The following is an 18367-nucleotide window of genomic DNA, read 5'->3' as shown; positions in this document are numbered from 1 at the left end:
ACTGTTGGCTGAAAAGTTTTAAAGTTCACCCTTTATGGAAACCGGCCAGGAAAAGGAGAGGAAAACAAGGACCGTTCATTTAATAATTATAATAATAATATTTTTGGTTTAACTGTTTCCTTCTCTTGGTGCTGTATTAACATTCTTACACATATTTGTGTGCACTGTCATGGTCCTGACTCTTTGTTCCAGTATTTTTGTTCCATTTCTGTTTTTTGTATTTTTGTTCTAGTTCTTGAGTAAGTTTGTCTATAGTTCTTGGTTTCTTAATTGACCAAATTAGTTTCCTTTTGTGCCCAGTCTGTCTCAGCCTCATCTCTGCATTTTGTCACCCTTTTTGTCTCCTCAGTCATGTCCTCGTCTTTGTCTGGTCTCCCTGTGTCCCGTCTCCGCGGATGTCTAGTAAACATGTCTTCAGTCCCGGTCCCTGTGTTTATCCCTTCCTGTTCCCATTATGATCTCTCTGTGTTTCATCCTTTTGTCTCCCCACTCAGTCATGTCTCTGGTCCCTGTGTCAAGTTTGCATTTCTTAGGCTGGGTCTCTGTGTGCATTACTTCCCATTTTATTTTGATAGTCCCCCATCTCGGGTGTGTGATGTTCAATTTTGGCTCCCCCGTCTCGTCAGATTCTGTTAAACCCACTCTGCCCTCCCACTCTCTCCTCCTGTGGACATATCATCTGCCTCTCCCTTGTAGTGTGTGTAGCTTCCATTGGTCCATTTTGGCTCCCTATTCCTACCCAGCTCAGTCATTGTTTTTGTTTTTTGTTTTCTTCACCCTTTACCAGCGTTAATAAAGCCGTGATTTTGAGTCATGCATCCTGGGTCCACTCTCTGCTGGCCACTGCTGGCCGGTTCACAACATGCATAATATTATCATGAAACAGAATATGCTTGTATTTTATTTTTATTTATTTATTTATTTATTTTTATTACATACTAGAACATTGTGTAATGTTTTTGCAGCATAAAAAGTAAATGATGTTTTATCTAATCTCTCTGGCACACTTTTTGTCTTTCTTTGTCTTGTAAACTCCACCCACTGAGATTTATTTCAGGAGTTATTTGTCCCCAAATGAACCAAGCATACAAATGCTGTTGTTGTTTTAGCATTTTTTTTCTCTTCAGTGCAGTGGTATGCAAACCAAATGCAGTTTAGCATTTAAGTAAACAGAAGACATCTGTATACTGTAGCGAAATCTAGCAGATTGAACAAGAGGAGGTGGAGGAATGGAAAGAGCAAAGGGGAGGCGGAAAAGTTGCTGTGTGCTCATGTTTATAGTTTGACACCAGGAACTGTGTGTTTGTTCTTGAAATTTATTGAGCCTCTACAGAGGCTTGTGTCCCCCTGAACTAAACACAAGTACTACTTCAAACTATTGACATCCTGCATTTCCAGGCTCCTTACTCCATCTGTGACAAATGCACGCCTAACGCAGACTCAATATTTCCTCATATTTTCCTCAAACAGTCCTTTGAAGGTCTGCTTACTATTCTTCACTACTGAAGAAATATTCTCACAAGATGTAAACCTCAAAATATTTCTCAGGCATAAACAGGCGTGCAAGAGAACACACCCTGTTTGTTTGGGGTGACCATAACAGATGGTCCAGATGCCTTTAGTGAGCTGGAATCTCTGGAAGCTTAGAAGTATAACACCATCCCATTCCTGATACCTCCAAACACAGTCTTTGGAAATGCCTCTCATGTATAACTTCTGTATAAATACTGTAAAGTTTCAAATATAAAACTATTAAAATGGGTTCATATGGAAATGAATTTCCATGTTTAATGTCCTACGGTGTTTGGTTATAAATTATAGTTATAAATACAATGTGGCTACTACTACTATTACTTACTGTGATATATGTTTATTTCACGAAAGTTTTTTAAACGAATAATAAGTTAAGGTAGATAATAGTGATATATTTATCTGTTGACAGCTTTGTAAATTGAAGCTTTACCTTCTTTTGAGAGGCGGGAGATGTGCTCTCCAAGCTCCTGGAAATTCCAGCGCTTCAGGTAGACTGACAGCTGGAAGAGGGTGACTCTCTCCGGGCTGCAGACTGACCGAGAGCTGGGCACCACCCGGCAGGCCGCCTGAACCTGCTGCAGGAGCTGAGAAAACACTGCAGAGGAGGTAAAACACAAAAAATTAATACATCAAGGTGGTTTTGAGTCAACATTACATTAGAGTAAACTGTTCTTTAGAATCCTGCTTTAAGTTGGCTTTATAGTTTTGGTTATTATTGGATAAACACGCTGAAGATTGTCTGAGCTACAGTGAGACTTCATGATATAAAGCTGAGAAATATGATTTTAAGTATAAGCAGGCGTCTATACTGCAGAAATGTACACAAAGTACACGAGCAGCGCAATTTCAAATTGAACAAATGTATCCAAATTGTGCTTTTCTCAAGTTGTTATTTTCCTGAACATTTTTCTCACTTTCTCAAAGAGTTATGAAGTTTACTGAGATATTTCCACATGGCTTACATTTCCATTTTTTACTTTTCTGCTGTTTCACACTTTTTTTATGATCTCATGCCAAAATTATTTTCCATTTTCTCTCACCGTAACTGTTACAGTAGTTTTGTTTAGTTTTTTAAACTTTCTGGATCAGCTGCTGATCGGTTTCAGTAGATATCCACCCATCTTTTTTTTGACAAACTTTTCTTTTATTTGTGGCAATTTCCTTCATATTTTCTCAGGTCTGCAAACCTTGCCACTTTCTAGTGATTCATAATATGCAGCAGTAAAACATTAGCTGCACTTAATCTATGATGACGGCATTCCTTGCTTTTTTATAGCCACTGGATAAAAGCCTGACTTTTATTACAGTGTGGGGCACTGTGAGATAAAAATGCCATGCATTCTTTCATAAAGTGGGACACCTGATCATCCCACTCAGGAGAGTCTGTAAATACAGTCCCGATTGAAAATTTAAGACCACTTGAAAAATTGCAAAATATAAAAAAATAATCAGATTTTGTATGGTTGGATCTTAACAAGGTTATAAGTAGAGCTTCAAAATGCAACAAGAAGAATGGGAGTGAGAAAAAACATCTTTTTGAGCATGCAATTTATCAAAAACAAAGCTTAAACTGAAACAGGCTGTTTTACAGCTGGTCCAAAGTTTAGGACCACACCTCCAAAACCCCCGTAAACCCACTTATGAACTCAGTAATGAGTAGCTCCACCTCTTTTGTTGATAACTTCAAAAATTAATTGCGGCATGCTTGATGCAAGTGTTTCCATGAGGTGAGTGGGAAGATTTCTCCAAGTGGTGAAGACAGCCGAAAAAAGGGCATCTACTGTCTGGAACTGTTGTCCATTTTTGGAAACTACCCATCCCCAAAGCTTCTCAATTGGATTTAGATTGGGGAACACACTGAATGGTTCAAAAGAGTGATGTTATTCTGCTATAAGAAGTCCCTTGTCCTGCAGGCATTGTGTACTCCACCATTGTCCTGTTGGAAAACCCAGTCGTTACCACACAGGCTCTCCGCAACATCCGGACATAGCCAGCGGACGTTTGACGCCCCTGCACCTCCTGAAGCTCCATTGTTCCTCTGAAGGAAAAAGCACCCCAGACCATTATGGCGCCCCCTCCACTGTGGCGTGTAGAAAACATCTCAGGTGGGATCTGTTTGTCATGCCAGTATCGTTGGAAACTATCAGGATGACCAAGTTTGAATTTTTTTTCTCATCACAGAATAAAACTTTCTTCCACCTTTTAATGTCCCGTGTTTGGTGCTCTCTTGCAAAGTCCAAACGGTCAGTTCTGTGGCGTTCAAGGAGACGAGACCTTTGAGGACGTTTTTTGTTTTTAAAGCCCTTCAATCTCAGATGCCGTCTGATGGTTATGGGGCTGCAGTCGGCACCAGTAACGGCATTAATTTGAGTCAAGGATTGTCCAGTGTCTTGACAGACAGCCAATTGGCTCCTCCGGCTCAGTGTTGGTGAAATTTTTCTTGGGTCATCCAATTGACTTTTTTGTGGCATAACCCTCATCTTACTGTGTCCCACCTCAGCAGTGATAGAGCACTGTGAGAGTCCCTGCTTATTCAGTTCAACAATCTGACCACGTTCAAAAAGGGAACGTTTTTTGCCTTTGCTATCAGAATGTCATGACAGTGTGACTGCCTGACAGAAAATGACGAAGCCACGGTTTGTTTTTGATTTTTACAGATTTGGCCTTTTAAAGGCGTGTGGTCCTAAACTTTTGATCAGCTGTAAAACAGCCTGTTTCAGTTTTGGCGTTGTTTCCAATAAATTGCATGCTCAAAAAAATGTTTTGTCTCACTTGTTGCATGTTGAAGCTCTACTTGAACCTTGTTAAGATCCAACCGTGCAAAATATGATTTTTTGCCATTTTTCAAGAGGTCTTAAACTTTTGATCGGGACTGGATGTCCCGTTGTCTTTTAATTAACACTCATGGTCATAGGGGCCACTGTTGAGCAAAAAAGGGGGTGAGACTTGTTCAAGCATTTGTAGTTAAGGCGATGAGGTGCTTTTGTACCTTTCTCTGATTGGCCGGGCTGCTTGGCCTTCACCTTGTGTGTGTAACGCTTCTTCAGTGTCTTTGTGAAGCTGTCGATGTGGCAACAGAAAGGAGAGCTGTTGTCGTGCACACACTCCTCCCAGAACAACAGCAGACCCCTCGTTCTCTGGGCCTTAGGAAGGACTGAGGATAAACAAAAGGAGAATCACTGTAAGAACCTGGACAAGGTTTTTATTGAAAATGTGAAATTGATAATTATAATAAAAAAAATCTCAATTTATTACTCATTTGCTTTGAAAATAATGTGAATAAAAGAATGTGCCTTGTTTCATGCATTAACGGCAGATGTGGTTCTTAGATTACAGATTTTCCACTAACTGTCTCGTGTAGAGATGTTGTCATTCTTCTCCAGCAGCAGACAGCTGATTCTGTCCAGGACCTCAGCCTGGAGAGACATTTCCTCCAGCAGCTCCCTTCTAGACGGGGTGAAGTCGGTCGTTCTTATCATCTGAGGAAGCAGAGTTCACATTTGTTTGATTTAGAAAAGTAAGTTGGAGGTTTGACATAAATGAGAGTCAGGGATTTTGTAATCCAGTACACTGGAAGAAACAGATTACGGTGTAAGTGGTTGCCATCAGACTAAACAAGCAAATGCTGTCATGGTCACGAGGATTCAGTATTTGTTTTAGTTATTATAGACGTTTTGATTTAGTTTGTTCCCTTTTTATGTTCTGTTCTGTGCCAGTCTTGTATCAGTGTTTGAGTCTGTGTTTGTCTTTCTATGTTCGCCTGTCTTGTTCAGCCCCCCCGTGTTAACCCTACTCCTCTGCGCCGATGTTTTCTTGTATCAAGTGTTACTTTCCCAGTTTTATTTTGCTACTGTCTTCAGCTGTGTTGAAGTCCCACACGTCTTTCCTCCTCTCTCATCACCTCTTGCAAATATATCACCTCAATCTTCCTTTGTTTTTTGTTGCGTCATCCCCATAGCTGTGTCCTCTAGCTCTGTTTAGCCTGTGCTTGTTTACATAAGGATTGTGGACTTTGAACTGTCTTTGGATTATTGGTTTTGACTTTTATTAATCTCTGAACTTCAAAATTAAATAATCGCTTTGAATTCAACTTCAGCCTTCACATGTCTGCATTTGGGTCTGCTAAATTATCCACTATCCACACTGCACCACATGACAAATAGTCGCTTATGAGTGAACCCCCCCCATATAATAACTTGATTACTAATTCCACTTTCTATTTGCCAGTTTTCTGTGGGTCATGTTTTAGGTACTAATAAACTATGAGTATGAGACATGGTTTACTGTAACAATGTTACTGTTGATTTATGTATTTATCTAAAAACTTACTACAAAAACATGAACAGCATTGTTCGGAAGAACTTGTTAAAGAGAGCAATGTGAAATGCTTAGGGGAAGACGTTGGACCCCTTGTGTGTATCTCAGTATGAAATTTCAAGTAAAGTGAGCACGTATCTGAAAATAAAATGAAGATTCTGTACCTGCAGCAGGATGCAACAGATATCCAGGTGAGTCTCCAGAGCTTGATCAAGACCCCAGTTTCCAGAGGTCAGAGGAGTGATGACTAGCTCTTCCTCAGAAGCCGACTGGCTGCCTTGAGAGAGAATTCCATGACTCCTCAGCGTGCTCTGCTGGAAAGAACTGATGCTAATGGGAAAAGAAAGTATGCATAGATCAGGCTTTTTGCAGGTCGCTGCGGACTAAAGTTTCTGTCTCTGAACTCACCCACTGTCCTTCAGTCTCAGGCTTCCCAAACAAGAGGCGTCATCATCTCCGTTCAGGTCGTTTGACAGAAAGTCAAAGCTACCCAGCACCTCCTCAACAGCCAGAGTCTCCTCTGATGATGAGCTTCTCAGCAGTGATAGGTCGTTCTGGTAAGACATGAGGAAAGAGAAGGTTCACTCACAGCATGTGTGTTTACAGGTGTTTCTACAGTTTTTGTATAAATACAAACCTTCAGTATGGTGGCTAGATGCAGTATCTGGTGCTCCAATGCTCTCAGCTCCTTGTCAGCACAGCTCTGATCCTGTAATATTTTCTCCAGCTCTGCAATAATGGCTCCCAGTCTGAGCGCCTGGGCATGACGTTGGACCCCGCTCACAGCCAGCCTCGGAGCAGCTGCTGCAGGGGAGGTTTGTGGTGCAGCTGGGGTTTGAGAAGGTGGTGTTGGCAAGGCTGTGACAGAGTATTCCTCACAATCTGTGGAGTCCTGGGACAAAGTAGGAAAAACTGAGTTTAAAAATGAGAAGACCAGACGAAAGAGACACGAGGTGACAAAACCGAGAAGGACACGTTTTCAACAAGCTGTGACAGCGAGAGAAGAAAAGAAGAAGAAAAGAGAGAAGCTGGAAAATAACACAGACAAGCAGAAAAGAGATGACAAAAGCTGAAAAATGAAAAGGCCACATGAAATGAGATAAAACTGCAAAAAGCGACCACAAAAATGCTTCATGTCTTATTGAAGGTTGAATAAATACATTTTTTCACCTCAGTGAAAAACATGCAGTCAAGCACTAGATGCACTCAGTTCTTTGTCTTCTTTTAAGAAAACTGGTCGAAATTTGTCTGACTCTGAAATATCTTTAACTCTAATTTGTTACAATTAGTTGCTAAAGCGAAACAGCAGTAAATCAATTGTCTTGTCTTTGCATTTAATGTTTTGTGCCTTTTCTCAGGGGTTCCCACAGTGTTCACGCCACCACTCGTGTATCATTCTTATATACAATTACAAAACACAGCAGCAGATCCAATTGTGACAAATCATCACTGAAACCGACACTGAAAGTACAGTCATTGTTAGATAGGATATATTAATAGGTTATTTTTAAAAGTGAAAACAACCCCCCTCAAGCCCACATTTAAATAGAACTCTGGAACAAGTAGAAAGCTAGGTCAAGGACATCAAAACAACAGCTACAGCTGCTTTTTTGACTTTTAATTATCGTTTACCATTGCAGTGTGAAAGTGACTGTCAGCAAAGTGTTTCTAAGACCCGAGTGTGGGCTCTTTACCTGCCCAGTGACTGTGTCCTGACTTGGGGCTACGCTGTGGGTCTCAGGCTCTGCTTCTCCACATGTGTTCTTTCTCAGGATGTCTGGAGTGCTCGACCTGCATTAAAGGTAAAAACATTATTATTACTGTCCAGAAGTACTGTGCTAGTCTGTTTGTTCCTCTTCCACTGGCCAAGTTTAAGGCGTCTTTGCATCAAGCTACCGGGCTGGTACGGTCATAGTTCGTCCTCTGTTCTGACTTTCACCTGTGATTGTTAAAATGGATTTTTGCCATTCTTATGACACCAGAATAGATAACGAACAGATAAACAACAGGAAGGTTCCTGTTTTAGGCTCTTTTAGGAGTACCTCTTGTCATTGTTAATCATTGTCATTGTTAACTTTACATTTGAAGCTTTAACAAGTATTATCAATAAAGAGAGTATTGACTCAAAAAAGAAATTCATCTCAAATTGTGGGGTTTTGCATCTTTTAAAAAGCTGTTTTTTCCCCCCTTGTAAGTTAAATATTGTATCCTGTATTGTAACTTTGCTTACCACAAAGCTTTAAGCTTAGATATATCTTGTTGTTGTACTTCCTGCCTTTGCTCCGTTTCCTCCTCACCTTCTGGTTGTCTCACAATCATTATATATCATTTTTCCCTCCATCTCAGTTACATGCTGTTTCACTCCTGTAGTTGTGGCCTGTATTCCTTGAATTGCTTTTCACATGTAACAAATTCTTAGCTTCTGGGAACCAATAAAAACATATTTAAACATAGTATTCTCTTGAGTGAATCCTCACCTCTGTAAGGTCATAAGGGAGTCTGTTTTACTTTCTTCTGGTAAGGATGGACTCTCTAACACAACTCCCCATTCCTCCTTCTCCTCGTCTACCTTCTTGTCCACCCTCTTCTTTGTCTCCGACTCCTCTGTTGAGATCTCCAGGGATTCTTCCTCTCCGAGCGACAGCTGAGTCCGACTTCCTCCCAGACTGGTGTCTCGACTCGGGCTGAAAGGGTAGCTGTGAGCCCTTGAGAGACTGTGGACAGTTGACCAGAAAGCAGTCTTGACTAAAATAATTATGCTGGATAATTCCCACCACATTCAAATAAAACGGTGTAATAAAGCCAGAATGGTTGCACTAACTTCTTACGCTTATTATTTACATCTGAAATAAGGTTTTTTATTCTGTACAGCAACAATCCAAAAATGCTGTTAAACACTGCTTTATAGCTGATGAATACAAAACAGTTAATATTCCTAACACGTATTGTCTCTGTAGCCACTGTGCTCCCTTCATTTGAACCCTTTTAACTTCATACTTCATACCTCGGGGTGTATGGGCTCTGAGGACTGTGGCTTGATGCGATAGAGGTGTTTGAAGGGTTGGAGAGGTAGCTGAGCAGAGACATTCCTCCTCTGTTGGGATGACCTTTGGGCACCAGAGATGGAAGAGAACCTTCCTGATCCCGCAGCTCACGCACCATAGACTGAAAAAAGTAATAGGATAAACAGTCTGAGTGTGCTATGAATTTGAGTTATTTACATAAAAATGTAAGAAAAACTTAGGATATAGGATAAACAAATTTGGCAATATAACAAAACGGGGAATAAAAACAGAACTGAATGAAAAGGTTGATGCTGAATCCTGCTACCAGTACATGTGCTTTGCATTAATAAAACCCCTGAGTGCGTGCATGTGTGTGCACACATACGTACAATAAAGTATTTCTCAGTGAAGGAGGGGGTGCTCGGTGCCGTCCAGCTGTACACTGAACTCTTTCTGCTGGACACTGACTGCTTGTTTCCAGACAGCGGCCTCAGCTTCTCAGTGCCGTCAAATGGACTGCAGGTGTTAGCACACAGAAGGTTATACACTGCACAACAAACTGTATGATATGCACTGCATAAACATATGTTTTTATCTATTTGGTATTAAACTGGCCGTGATCATTAGCAGTCTGTTCAATGAGTTACTTTTCAGAGTTTTGCAACGTTTTATGCTGTTGTGGGCTTTTTGGTTACCTTTCCTCACATTTAGAAGCATTTCACAAAGTGAAGCGCTAACTGCTTCTGTAATTTTCATGGCCTGTTTTATTAGTGGGTGGTTTCCTCAAAAAGTGCAGTGCTTCTCAAGTTGATATGATAATATGCTAAAGCTATAATTCTGACTTGTATTTGACTAAAAACGTAATCATTAACAATCAAAAAGATGTGATAAAAAAAAAAAGTGTTTTGGAGCATGAATGTTTTTTAAAATAAAAAACATTCGACTTGCTAAAAATCGTTTCTCTTCTTAATCTGAGCTTTCAGTGAATCATTTTCTTTCCATCTTTTTGTATTTGCTGAACCCATTTTGTCACATTATTACATTTTATATGCATAAGAGAAACGAAGGGAAAGCAGTGAAATGTTACTTATCTTTTAGCTTAACAGAGGTGCATAGTGGGTGTATGTGTGCGTATGGCCACAGCAGCCTTTTGTTTGTGTGTGAGTGTGTGTCTGGCAGCCTTGTACAGCTTTGTGTGATTTTTCCATCTCTCCAGGGGGAGGATCTGTGAAACGTCCTCCACCTGGCCCCTCTAAAGCCTGAAATGTGATCTGTCATGGTGCAAGGGCACAGCGGAGTGCGTCTGCGTGTGTTACTGTGTATGTGTGTGTGAGTAAAATGTTCATTCTGTATTCAATCAGCTGCTCAGCAACAGCTGGCTCAGGTTAGAGGTGCGGCAGAGACTGAGGCTGAGAATGAAGAAAACAGCAGCTACAGCTTCAGCAGGACGAGTGGATGTGAATCTGTAACATCATTTGTTGTTGCCTGCTTTGTTATATTTGATATTTTCTCTGGTTTTACATCTGTGAGCATCTGGAAAAGTAATTATTTAAAAAAAAAAGTCTGAAATTAAAAAAAAGAAAGAAAGGAAGAAATTACGTTGGCTGAGAAATAAATGGAAAAAACACGACTTGTTATCCAGTAGTAAAATCTGTCATCTCTTCATTCCACCTTTCACTGAAAAAAGGAACGTTTCTGATGCGGTCGCGTGGACCAGCTGCACTTATCATTCATGTGTCTCATGGAACATGATATCTACACCAGCAGCAGGACAAAAAGTGGAGCCATGATGGAGAGGTCAGGACAAAAGTTCAGCTAAAACTTTAATATTTTTTATGCTGCAGATTAAAATTCCTCAATCTGTCATCCAATTATTCTCATTTCCTTTTTGGAATTTTGGTTATTCCCACTTCACCCTTTATCACAGCAGAGGAAATACCAGCATTTCAGAGTTGTCATCATCGTCATCACCTCATCGGTTAGTTTCAAATCAGATCTTTATCTTGTTTTCATGTGTGTGTGTAAGAAGTCTGCGTTCGTACTTCCAGGTCACTTCCAGCTGCAGTTTGATGGTTCCCAACTCCGTGATGTCCACCAACATCACCTGAGGCCTTGCCACAAAGAAGTCTGCGCTTGCACACGTTACCATGCCAACCAGCAGCCAGCTCAAACCCTTTGCTTCCGTCACCTAAAACAAAGGATGCCACTGGTTAAAGATACAGGGAGTGCAGAATTATTAGGCAAATGAGTATTTTGTCCACATCATCCTCTTCATGCATGTTGTCTTACTCCAAGCTGTATAGGCTCGAAAGCCTACTACCAATTAAGCATATTAGGTGATGTGCATCTCTGTAATGAGAAGGGGTGTGGTCTAATGACATCAACACCCTATATCAGGTGTGCATAATTATTAGGCAACTTCCTTTCCTTTGGCAAAATGGGTCAAAAGAAGGACTTGACAGGCTCAGAAAAGTCAAAAATAGTGAGATATCTTGCAGAGGGATGCAGCAGTCTCAAAATTGCAAAGCTTCTGAAGCGTGATCATCGAACAATCAAGCGTTTCATTCAAAATAGTCAACAGGGTCGCAAGAAGCGTGTGGAAAAACCAAGGCGCAAAATAACTGCCCATGAACTGAGAAAAGTCAAGCGTGCAGCTGCCAAGATGCCACTTGCCATCAGTTTGGCCATATTTCAGAGCTGCAACATCACTGGAGTGCCCAAAAGCACAAGGTGTGCAATACTCAGAGACATGGCCAAGGTAAGAAAGGCTGAAAGACGACCACCGCTGAACAAGACACACAAGCTGAAACGTCAAGACTGGGCCAAGAAATATCTCAAGACTGGTTTTTCTAAGGTTTTATGGACTGATGAAATGAGAGTGAGTCTTGATGGGCCAGATGGATGGGCCCGTGGCTGGATTGGTAAAGGGCAGAGAGCTCCAGTCCGACTCAGACGCCAGCAAGGTGGAGGTGGAGTACTGGTTTGGGCTGGGATCATCAAAGATGAGCTTGTGGGGCCTTTTCGGGTTGAGGATGGAGTCAAGCTCAACTCCCAGTCCTACTGCCAGTTTCTGGAAGACACCTTCTTCAAGCAGTGGTACAGGAAGAAGTCTGCATCCTTCAAGAAAAACATGATTTTCATGCAGGACAATGCTCCATCACACGCGTCCAAGTACTCCACAGCGTGGCTGGCAAGAAAGGGTATAAAAGAAGAAAAACTAATGACATGGCCTCCTTGTTCACCTGATCTGAACCCCATTGAGAACCTGTGGTCCATCATCAAATGTGAGATTTACAAGGAGGGAAAACAGTACACCTCTCTGAACAGTGTCTGGGAGGCTGTGGTTGCTGCTGCACGCAATGTTGATGGTGAACAGATCAAAACACTGACAGAATCCATGGATGGCAGGCTTTTGAGTGTCCTTGCAAAGAAAGGTGGCTATATTGGTCGCTGATTTGTTTTTGTTTTGTTTTTGAATGTCAGAAATGTATATTTGTGAATGTGGAGATGTTATATTGGTTTCACTGGTAAAAATAAATAATTGAAATGGGTATATATTTGTTTTTTGTTAAGTTGCCTAATAATTATGCACAGTAATAGTCACCTGCACACACAGATATCCCCCTAAAATAGCTAAAACTAAAAACAAACTAAAAACTACTTCCAAAAACATTCAGCTTTGATATTAATGAGTTTTTTGGGTTCATTGAGAACATGGTTGTTGTTCAATAATAAAATTATTCCTCAAAAATACAACTTGCCTAATAATTCTGCACTCCCTGTACACACAGAAAGTTTTTTTCCCTACACAAACAGTAAAACAAACACAGAGAGGAAAGAAATTACAGCCCAAAGAAATACAGGTCACTGTAATAGCAAAATTCCTAAAAGGACAAAAAAGATGAAGTATTCAAATTTCTGGAATAAAAATATGCAATAGGTGTTTACACTGCCGTACACCTGCAGACATGTCCGATTACCTTTATCTCAAAGTTGTGGTGAATGTGTGGGAGGAAGACCATCTCCTCCTCATCCCATGACTGACTATCATCTGATTCAATCCTCCCTCTGATCTTCCATCGCTGGCGGCCCAGTCGTACTAACACCTGTCAATGTGACATCATTAAGACACGACGTCATCATCCAGAAACCATAAAACACCAACCAAGTCAGTAATTTTGGTCTAAGAGTCCAAAGGTTCAGTTCACAGTTTGTCTGTTTTTCCTGACAGTGCAGGTAGTTTGTGGAGGATTTATAACAAATTTGGCACGTTATAGTTTGAAATGTTAATTTAAATACAAGTACAAATAAAAATACAAATACAAAGTACAAACAAACAAAAAGAACCTAAGTGATAGTTGTTGCATTTCAGATTAAATTGATTAAGTCTTCATGGCATTATTTTTAAAATGTTTGCTTTATTTTTTCCATTTCTTAAACTTTTGCACAGCAAAAATAAATGAACTTATAAAGAGAGATCTTATTTTATTTAATTTTTTTTTAGTTTTTTTTAAAAGAAATGTCAAAACGTCCTTTAATTATCTTCTATATAAATTCTTTTTTTAAAATTTTTTTTAGTACTTTGGGGGACTCCAAAGTAACATTTCTGGATGAGATCCAGAAGTTGTTGTAAAAAAAAAAAAATTAATTATGTTGACATTATTGTTGGTTGGTGTTAGAAAAACAAAACATCCCCCCCAGGGCAGAGATTCAGATTTCAAAATGATTCAATTCTATCTATCATCAACAATAAAAGAACTTTCAGCTGTACACTTAAAATGTAAATATTAAAAGCTTGATTGAAAGGACGAGACAATAGATGGTGTTTCTTTCACTTGTCCTGCACATTAAGTTATTTGCATGCAAATGCTGAAAATTCTTGGTTTTTAAATAGAAAATCCAACCTCGTACTGGTCTCCTGGACAAAGTCGAGCGAAGCCGATGAGACCTGCAAGTGAAAGCAGACGTTAGATGTCTGGGAGATAGTGTGTCACTGATAACCTGTAAATTGCTCAGGGCTCTGAAGGAAGCATGTGTGCGTGTGTGTATGTGTTCGCACCCTTCATTTTAATGTGTAGCTCTCCTAGCAGGATTTCTAACTCTCCTTCCATTGTTGACATGTCCTGCAGAGAAGTTTAAACACACAGAGAAAATAAAAGATCTTCTCTAACAGTTCTTTGTCTATTTTCTCAGAAGATTGCATGACTCACAGTTCATCAGGTTATGGTTCAGCTTTCCCAGTCATCCACTCTCTGAAACCTGGTCTGGCTGTTTTAGCTCCTTAGCTGCCTTACCTTTTGATTTGCTGTTCCTCACAAACAGAAGGTTTGACTGTGCTCACAGCTCACAGCGCGCTGGAAACGACCATTTTAAGGATAGCCAATATTTATTTCGGCAATAAAAGCCAAAAGCAAATCTCTTTAAAATATTTGGAAAGGTTTATGCACTTCATTACTAAGAAATAACCATCAGCAATCCTCAGTATGTTTTTACTCTTAACATCTAACACAGGTGACATGTCCAGAGGTAAAAACGTCTCATTTCTTTTGTTTTTTTTTTTCAATTTTTTTTTAAAGAGATCTCAATAAAGTTGACACACTTTGCAATATGCTAACAGAACACCATAAATGTCCTGGTTCTTGTACAGCACTTTTCTGTTCTACTGGAGCAGTCAAAGCGTTTTATACAACATGCCTCATTCACACCTGTTCATTCAATCACTTTTTCACACTCCATTGAACGCATCACAGAGCAACTTGGCGTTCAGTATCTTGCCCAGGGATGCTTTTGCTGCAGATTGGAGCAGCGAGGAATCAAACTACTAACTGATTAGTAGAGGACCTGCACTACCTCCTGAGCGTAAGCCAGCCGAACACTATGTAGCGCAATATTTAATACATGATGAAAAACACAATTTAATGTAGGTATGCATGCATGCAAATGAATTTTCTTATATAAATAAATATAATAATTACATTAAATGTTATTGTCATCTGTGTCTCCATCTGTCTAGCTTCCATTTATTAACTATTAACCACAGTTACAGTAGCAATGAATTATGTCTAAATAATAAAAACAACTATAATTTAACTTAAAGGGAAGAAACAAACTGTAAAAGAACAGTGACCCCAGTAAACAACAGTGTGCTCATTTAATGATTTATTCTGGCTCTCTCTCTATGGAAACCTTTAAAGGATTATTATGCTTTTGCATTTTAATGCTGACTTTCTGGCTAAGAGCTGGACTTCACCACAAAGAAGAGCAGATGAAGCAGCATGTGTCGAGCAGACTTTTGTCATCTGTGTGGGCTGAAACTGCCTCCTCGCATAGCACAGACCAAAACTGAGGACCAAGTGGCCAATTTATCAGTAGTGAAGACTTTTTAACATCATTCCTAATATAGATGCATGCCTGCCCATATTAAACATGGTCAGTTTTAAATAATGAGGCCAGCATACAAGTAACATGCAACAGATCGTTTACCAGATCTCCATTTATTATGGTCACATTGTTTCTCATGTGTCTGTCTGATTGCACGGTGGGCACGTTTGGATGTTTAAAAGCTGATCAAATGAAGGAAAACCCCAATCACCACAATCCAAACATAACGAGAAATAAAATGTTTATGTGATGCCTACACAATGTCACTAATTTAATTTACTATTGTGTTACGCTGCCAAAGAGGCTTCTTTTATAATTGAAAAAAAGAAGAAGAGAGAGTTAGTATTGTGCCGGCATTTTTAGTTCTTGATTTGACTTGAAAAGTGAAGTTACACAGCCTTAACTTCACTCTTATTTTATTATGGAAACAAGGTCTTCTTAGAAAACAGTGACCTGCATGCAAGCATTAATTACAAGCGTGCAGTTTCAGCTTCAGTTTATCATTTAACTCCTTCAATCCACTTAAACTTCAGTCTGTTTTCTTAATCTTAAGACAAACACCCAGATTTTTGCAATTGTAATAAAACAACACTTTAATCTTTCCTATGGGAAGTTGACTTCATCCTTAAAAACTGGCTTTCTTCTCACTCTGTCAAGACCTTATATGCCAGGACAGTAGAAACTGTGTGTGCAGAAGAACAATTCTCCAGTGGCTGCTGATATTAAAAAGAAAGAAAAAAAACAAAAGCTCTTCTATGGAGTTTCTGTTCACCTGCGAAAATCACAATGGCAAATGCAGTAAAATGGTTTGTGATGCTGTGGTGCCCTTAATACCTACAGAAAAGTATCTTGTTACATCTGAAAACTGTATTTATTATCTCAGCCTCTACTATCAGAGAACACATGAGAACATTTAACCCAAGAAATTTACATGTTGTGCTAACTGTATTTTGAAATTGACTCCTAAGCACAAGTTCTGAATCATCCCAGAAGTGGGAATGATTGTTATTTTAATAATCTCGTTGTTGTTGTTTTTATTGTATTTGACTTAATTAGGCATCTGTTCCTATAATACCCCCAAATTTAAGTAAGCTTGTGGATGATGATGATTATTGGAGAAAAGAACATCAGTGGCCTAAGATTCTCAGTAAACGAGGTTATTCAAGCTTTGTAGGATTAAGTCAAGGTGAGCTTTAAGTTATCACCTCTCATCCAAGTAGAGTGTTCAGTTCTGAAAAACCTCTTAGCAGAGGTCAGAGATTTTAACTTTAAAGAAACTTCAGACTCTGAACATCTTTTGTTGAGTGCAGGTCAAATAGAAGGAGAAGTAAGAACGTATATGCTGGACGGTACATAGGCATGCATGCAACCGTGTATACAAACAAATGATGAGCACACCATTCATATATAAGTTAATCTTTATAAGATCTGGTTGGTGTGTGTGTGTGTGTGTGTGTGTGTGTAAGACCAGAGGAGAGTTAAAAAAAAAAAAAGATGTGATATCAAAAACACTGAGGGTGAAATGATGAAAAGAAAAAACAGGAATGTAAGAAAAGTTTGTGAGGAGCTGAGAAAGAGAAGATGTGGGCACATGTTTGAAGCTGAATCTATGAAAAAGAGAAACCACAGATCGACAGAGGGCATGAATGAGTCTACAGCTGTCTTTTAATGGCCCTTATCCTGCAGCTGCAACCAGAAGAATCACTGCAGTACCATCACTCACATGTCAGAATATTTGATTTGGAAACTTTATGACCATTCAAAGGCTTATTTTGCCACTGCGCTCCTCGGACATGATGGATATGTGGTTGCCACTTTGGCTGTGAGTACGTCTCAAAAACAGTCCAGTTTACAGATTCTCTCTGGGAGGTTTGAATGCACATGGTAAGCTAGACTGCTGCCTACAGTAGGTGCCAGAGAGGAAGAATAAATATTGTCTGGTGTAATAAAAAAAAAAAAAATCTACACACAATGTGCCTAGAACATGGACAACTGTCAAAACAAACAAACAAACGAGGCATGAATACCCTTTTTTGTGCAACATCATCTCCAGCTAGTTTGAACTTTTAGAAACTTCAAAGAACATTTGTGATTTTCCAAAAATACTTTTCCAAAATGTCACTGATCCTACCTGCAGGCTGTGTCTGTGGTTGCGGTTGAGCTCCAGCAGACTCTCTCTGGAGGCTCTGGTGGACTGGGACAGTGAAAAGGCTCTCTTCATGTTGACCGCTCCCTGACACAATCTCCACTGAATACAATATGTCTCATACAGCTCCTCTACCTGCAGAGGCATGGAACAGATGAAGAGTAACAACATCAACAAACATCATCATCAACATTTTTCCCCTCTTTTACATAACGGATTAGACTGGTGGTTAATCAGTGTGCAGCACAAAGTGTCTCCCTGTGCGACAGGGGTGGCTCATCTGCTGCTTTTAAAAGCTTTTGAGTAATAGTTTAGTGAATTCATACCATAGAAATACATCTGAGTAACTGACAGAAAGATAATCACCAGGCTTGCATGGAGTTAGACTCTTTTCTACAAAACAAAGGCTTTAGTAGATTTTTTATCAACCTCAACTACAGCCGAGAAAAACCAGTCTAAAATCCAAAATTTTACCTTACTGATTTGAAATTCTAATCGTCGTATATATCTCTCCAAAGACCTGATCTCCTGTAAAAAACAGAAAAAAACATATTGAGCTTTGAAAGCTTGAGAAACATTTATTATCACTTATCCATTCAAATTAAATAACTTAAAATAAGATCTTGCTTAAAAGGAAAAAATGAAAACACATTACCTTCTCCAGATCGTAAAGAAAGGCCTGAAAATACAGAAAAGTATAATTACCATCAGCACTGTTGTCATCACCAGGCGCACACATTTTTGTACACACAGACTTTCTTCCTCTCTCCCTCCTCACCAGTCTCGAGTTTCTTTTCGTCTCTCTCTGCTGTGAAGACAGGAAGTCCATCTCAGCTTGGTGACCCTCCAGGTAGTCCCTGAAGAGAGAAACACACAATTAAAAGTAACATTTTATGAAGATGAACAAACTTTACCTGCCAGATATCAGCTGAGAAATTCCAACTCGGGACTACCAAACATCTACTGCATGTAGCAGCAGATGTGA

The 18367-nt window shown here is 39.7% G+C and overlaps 1 protein-coding gene and 1 long non-coding RNA gene across 3 annotated transcripts in view; one reads left to right on the top strand and one right to left on the bottom strand.

The window, feature by feature from the left end:
* The window catches only part of ripor3 (RIPOR family member 3), a 64543-nt gene that overhangs the window by 3698 nt on the left and 42478 nt on the right, over positions 1-18367 (bottom strand). For both annotated transcript variants that reach the window (XM_085457274.1, XM_085457275.1), the window contains exons 5-22: positions 18161-18239; positions 18038-18061; positions 17857-17910; positions 17368-17517; positions 13915-13978; positions 13760-13803; positions 12836-12961; positions 10898-11043; positions 9245-9371; positions 8855-9015; positions 8328-8564; positions 7545-7641; positions 6488-6742; positions 6259-6404; positions 6015-6180; positions 4883-5012; positions 4523-4687; positions 1964-2128 (exon numbers count right to left, since the gene is read on the bottom strand). In XM_085457274.1, coding sequence (XP_085313400.1) covers positions 1964-2128; positions 4523-4687; positions 4883-5012; positions 6015-6180; positions 6259-6404; positions 6488-6742; positions 7545-7641; positions 8328-8564; positions 8855-9015; positions 9245-9371; positions 10898-11043; positions 12836-12961; positions 13760-13803; positions 13915-13978; positions 17368-17517; positions 17857-17910; positions 18038-18061; positions 18161-18239 — 2336 coding nt within the window. The remainder of the gene's footprint in view (positions 1-1963; positions 2129-4522; positions 4688-4882; positions 5013-6014; positions 6181-6258; positions 6405-6487; positions 6743-7544; positions 7642-8327; positions 8565-8854; positions 9016-9244; positions 9372-10897; positions 11044-12835; positions 12962-13759; positions 13804-13914; positions 13979-17367; positions 17518-17856; positions 17911-18037; positions 18062-18160; positions 18240-18367) is intronic.
* On the top strand, positions 4996-8520 carry LOC146710038 (uncharacterized). The gene is made up of 5 exons (XR_014920527.1): positions 4996-5050; positions 6021-6196; positions 6273-6407; positions 6578-7652; positions 8471-8520. It is a non-coding gene; the product is annotated as an uncharacterized LOC146710038 (long non-coding RNA).

The sequence above is a fragment of the Copadichromis virginalis genome, linkage group LG5, assembly GCF_057382275.1.
Source record: "Copadichromis virginalis isolate Kocher_CV1m ecotype Utaka linkage group LG5, C_Virginalis_male_GT1.1, whole genome shotgun sequence".
NCBI lineage: Eukaryota > Metazoa > Chordata > Actinopteri > Cichliformes > Cichlidae > Copadichromis > Copadichromis virginalis.
The sequence above is the reverse complement of the archived record's forward strand: the minus strand, read 5'-3'. Positions and strand labels throughout refer to the sequence as shown.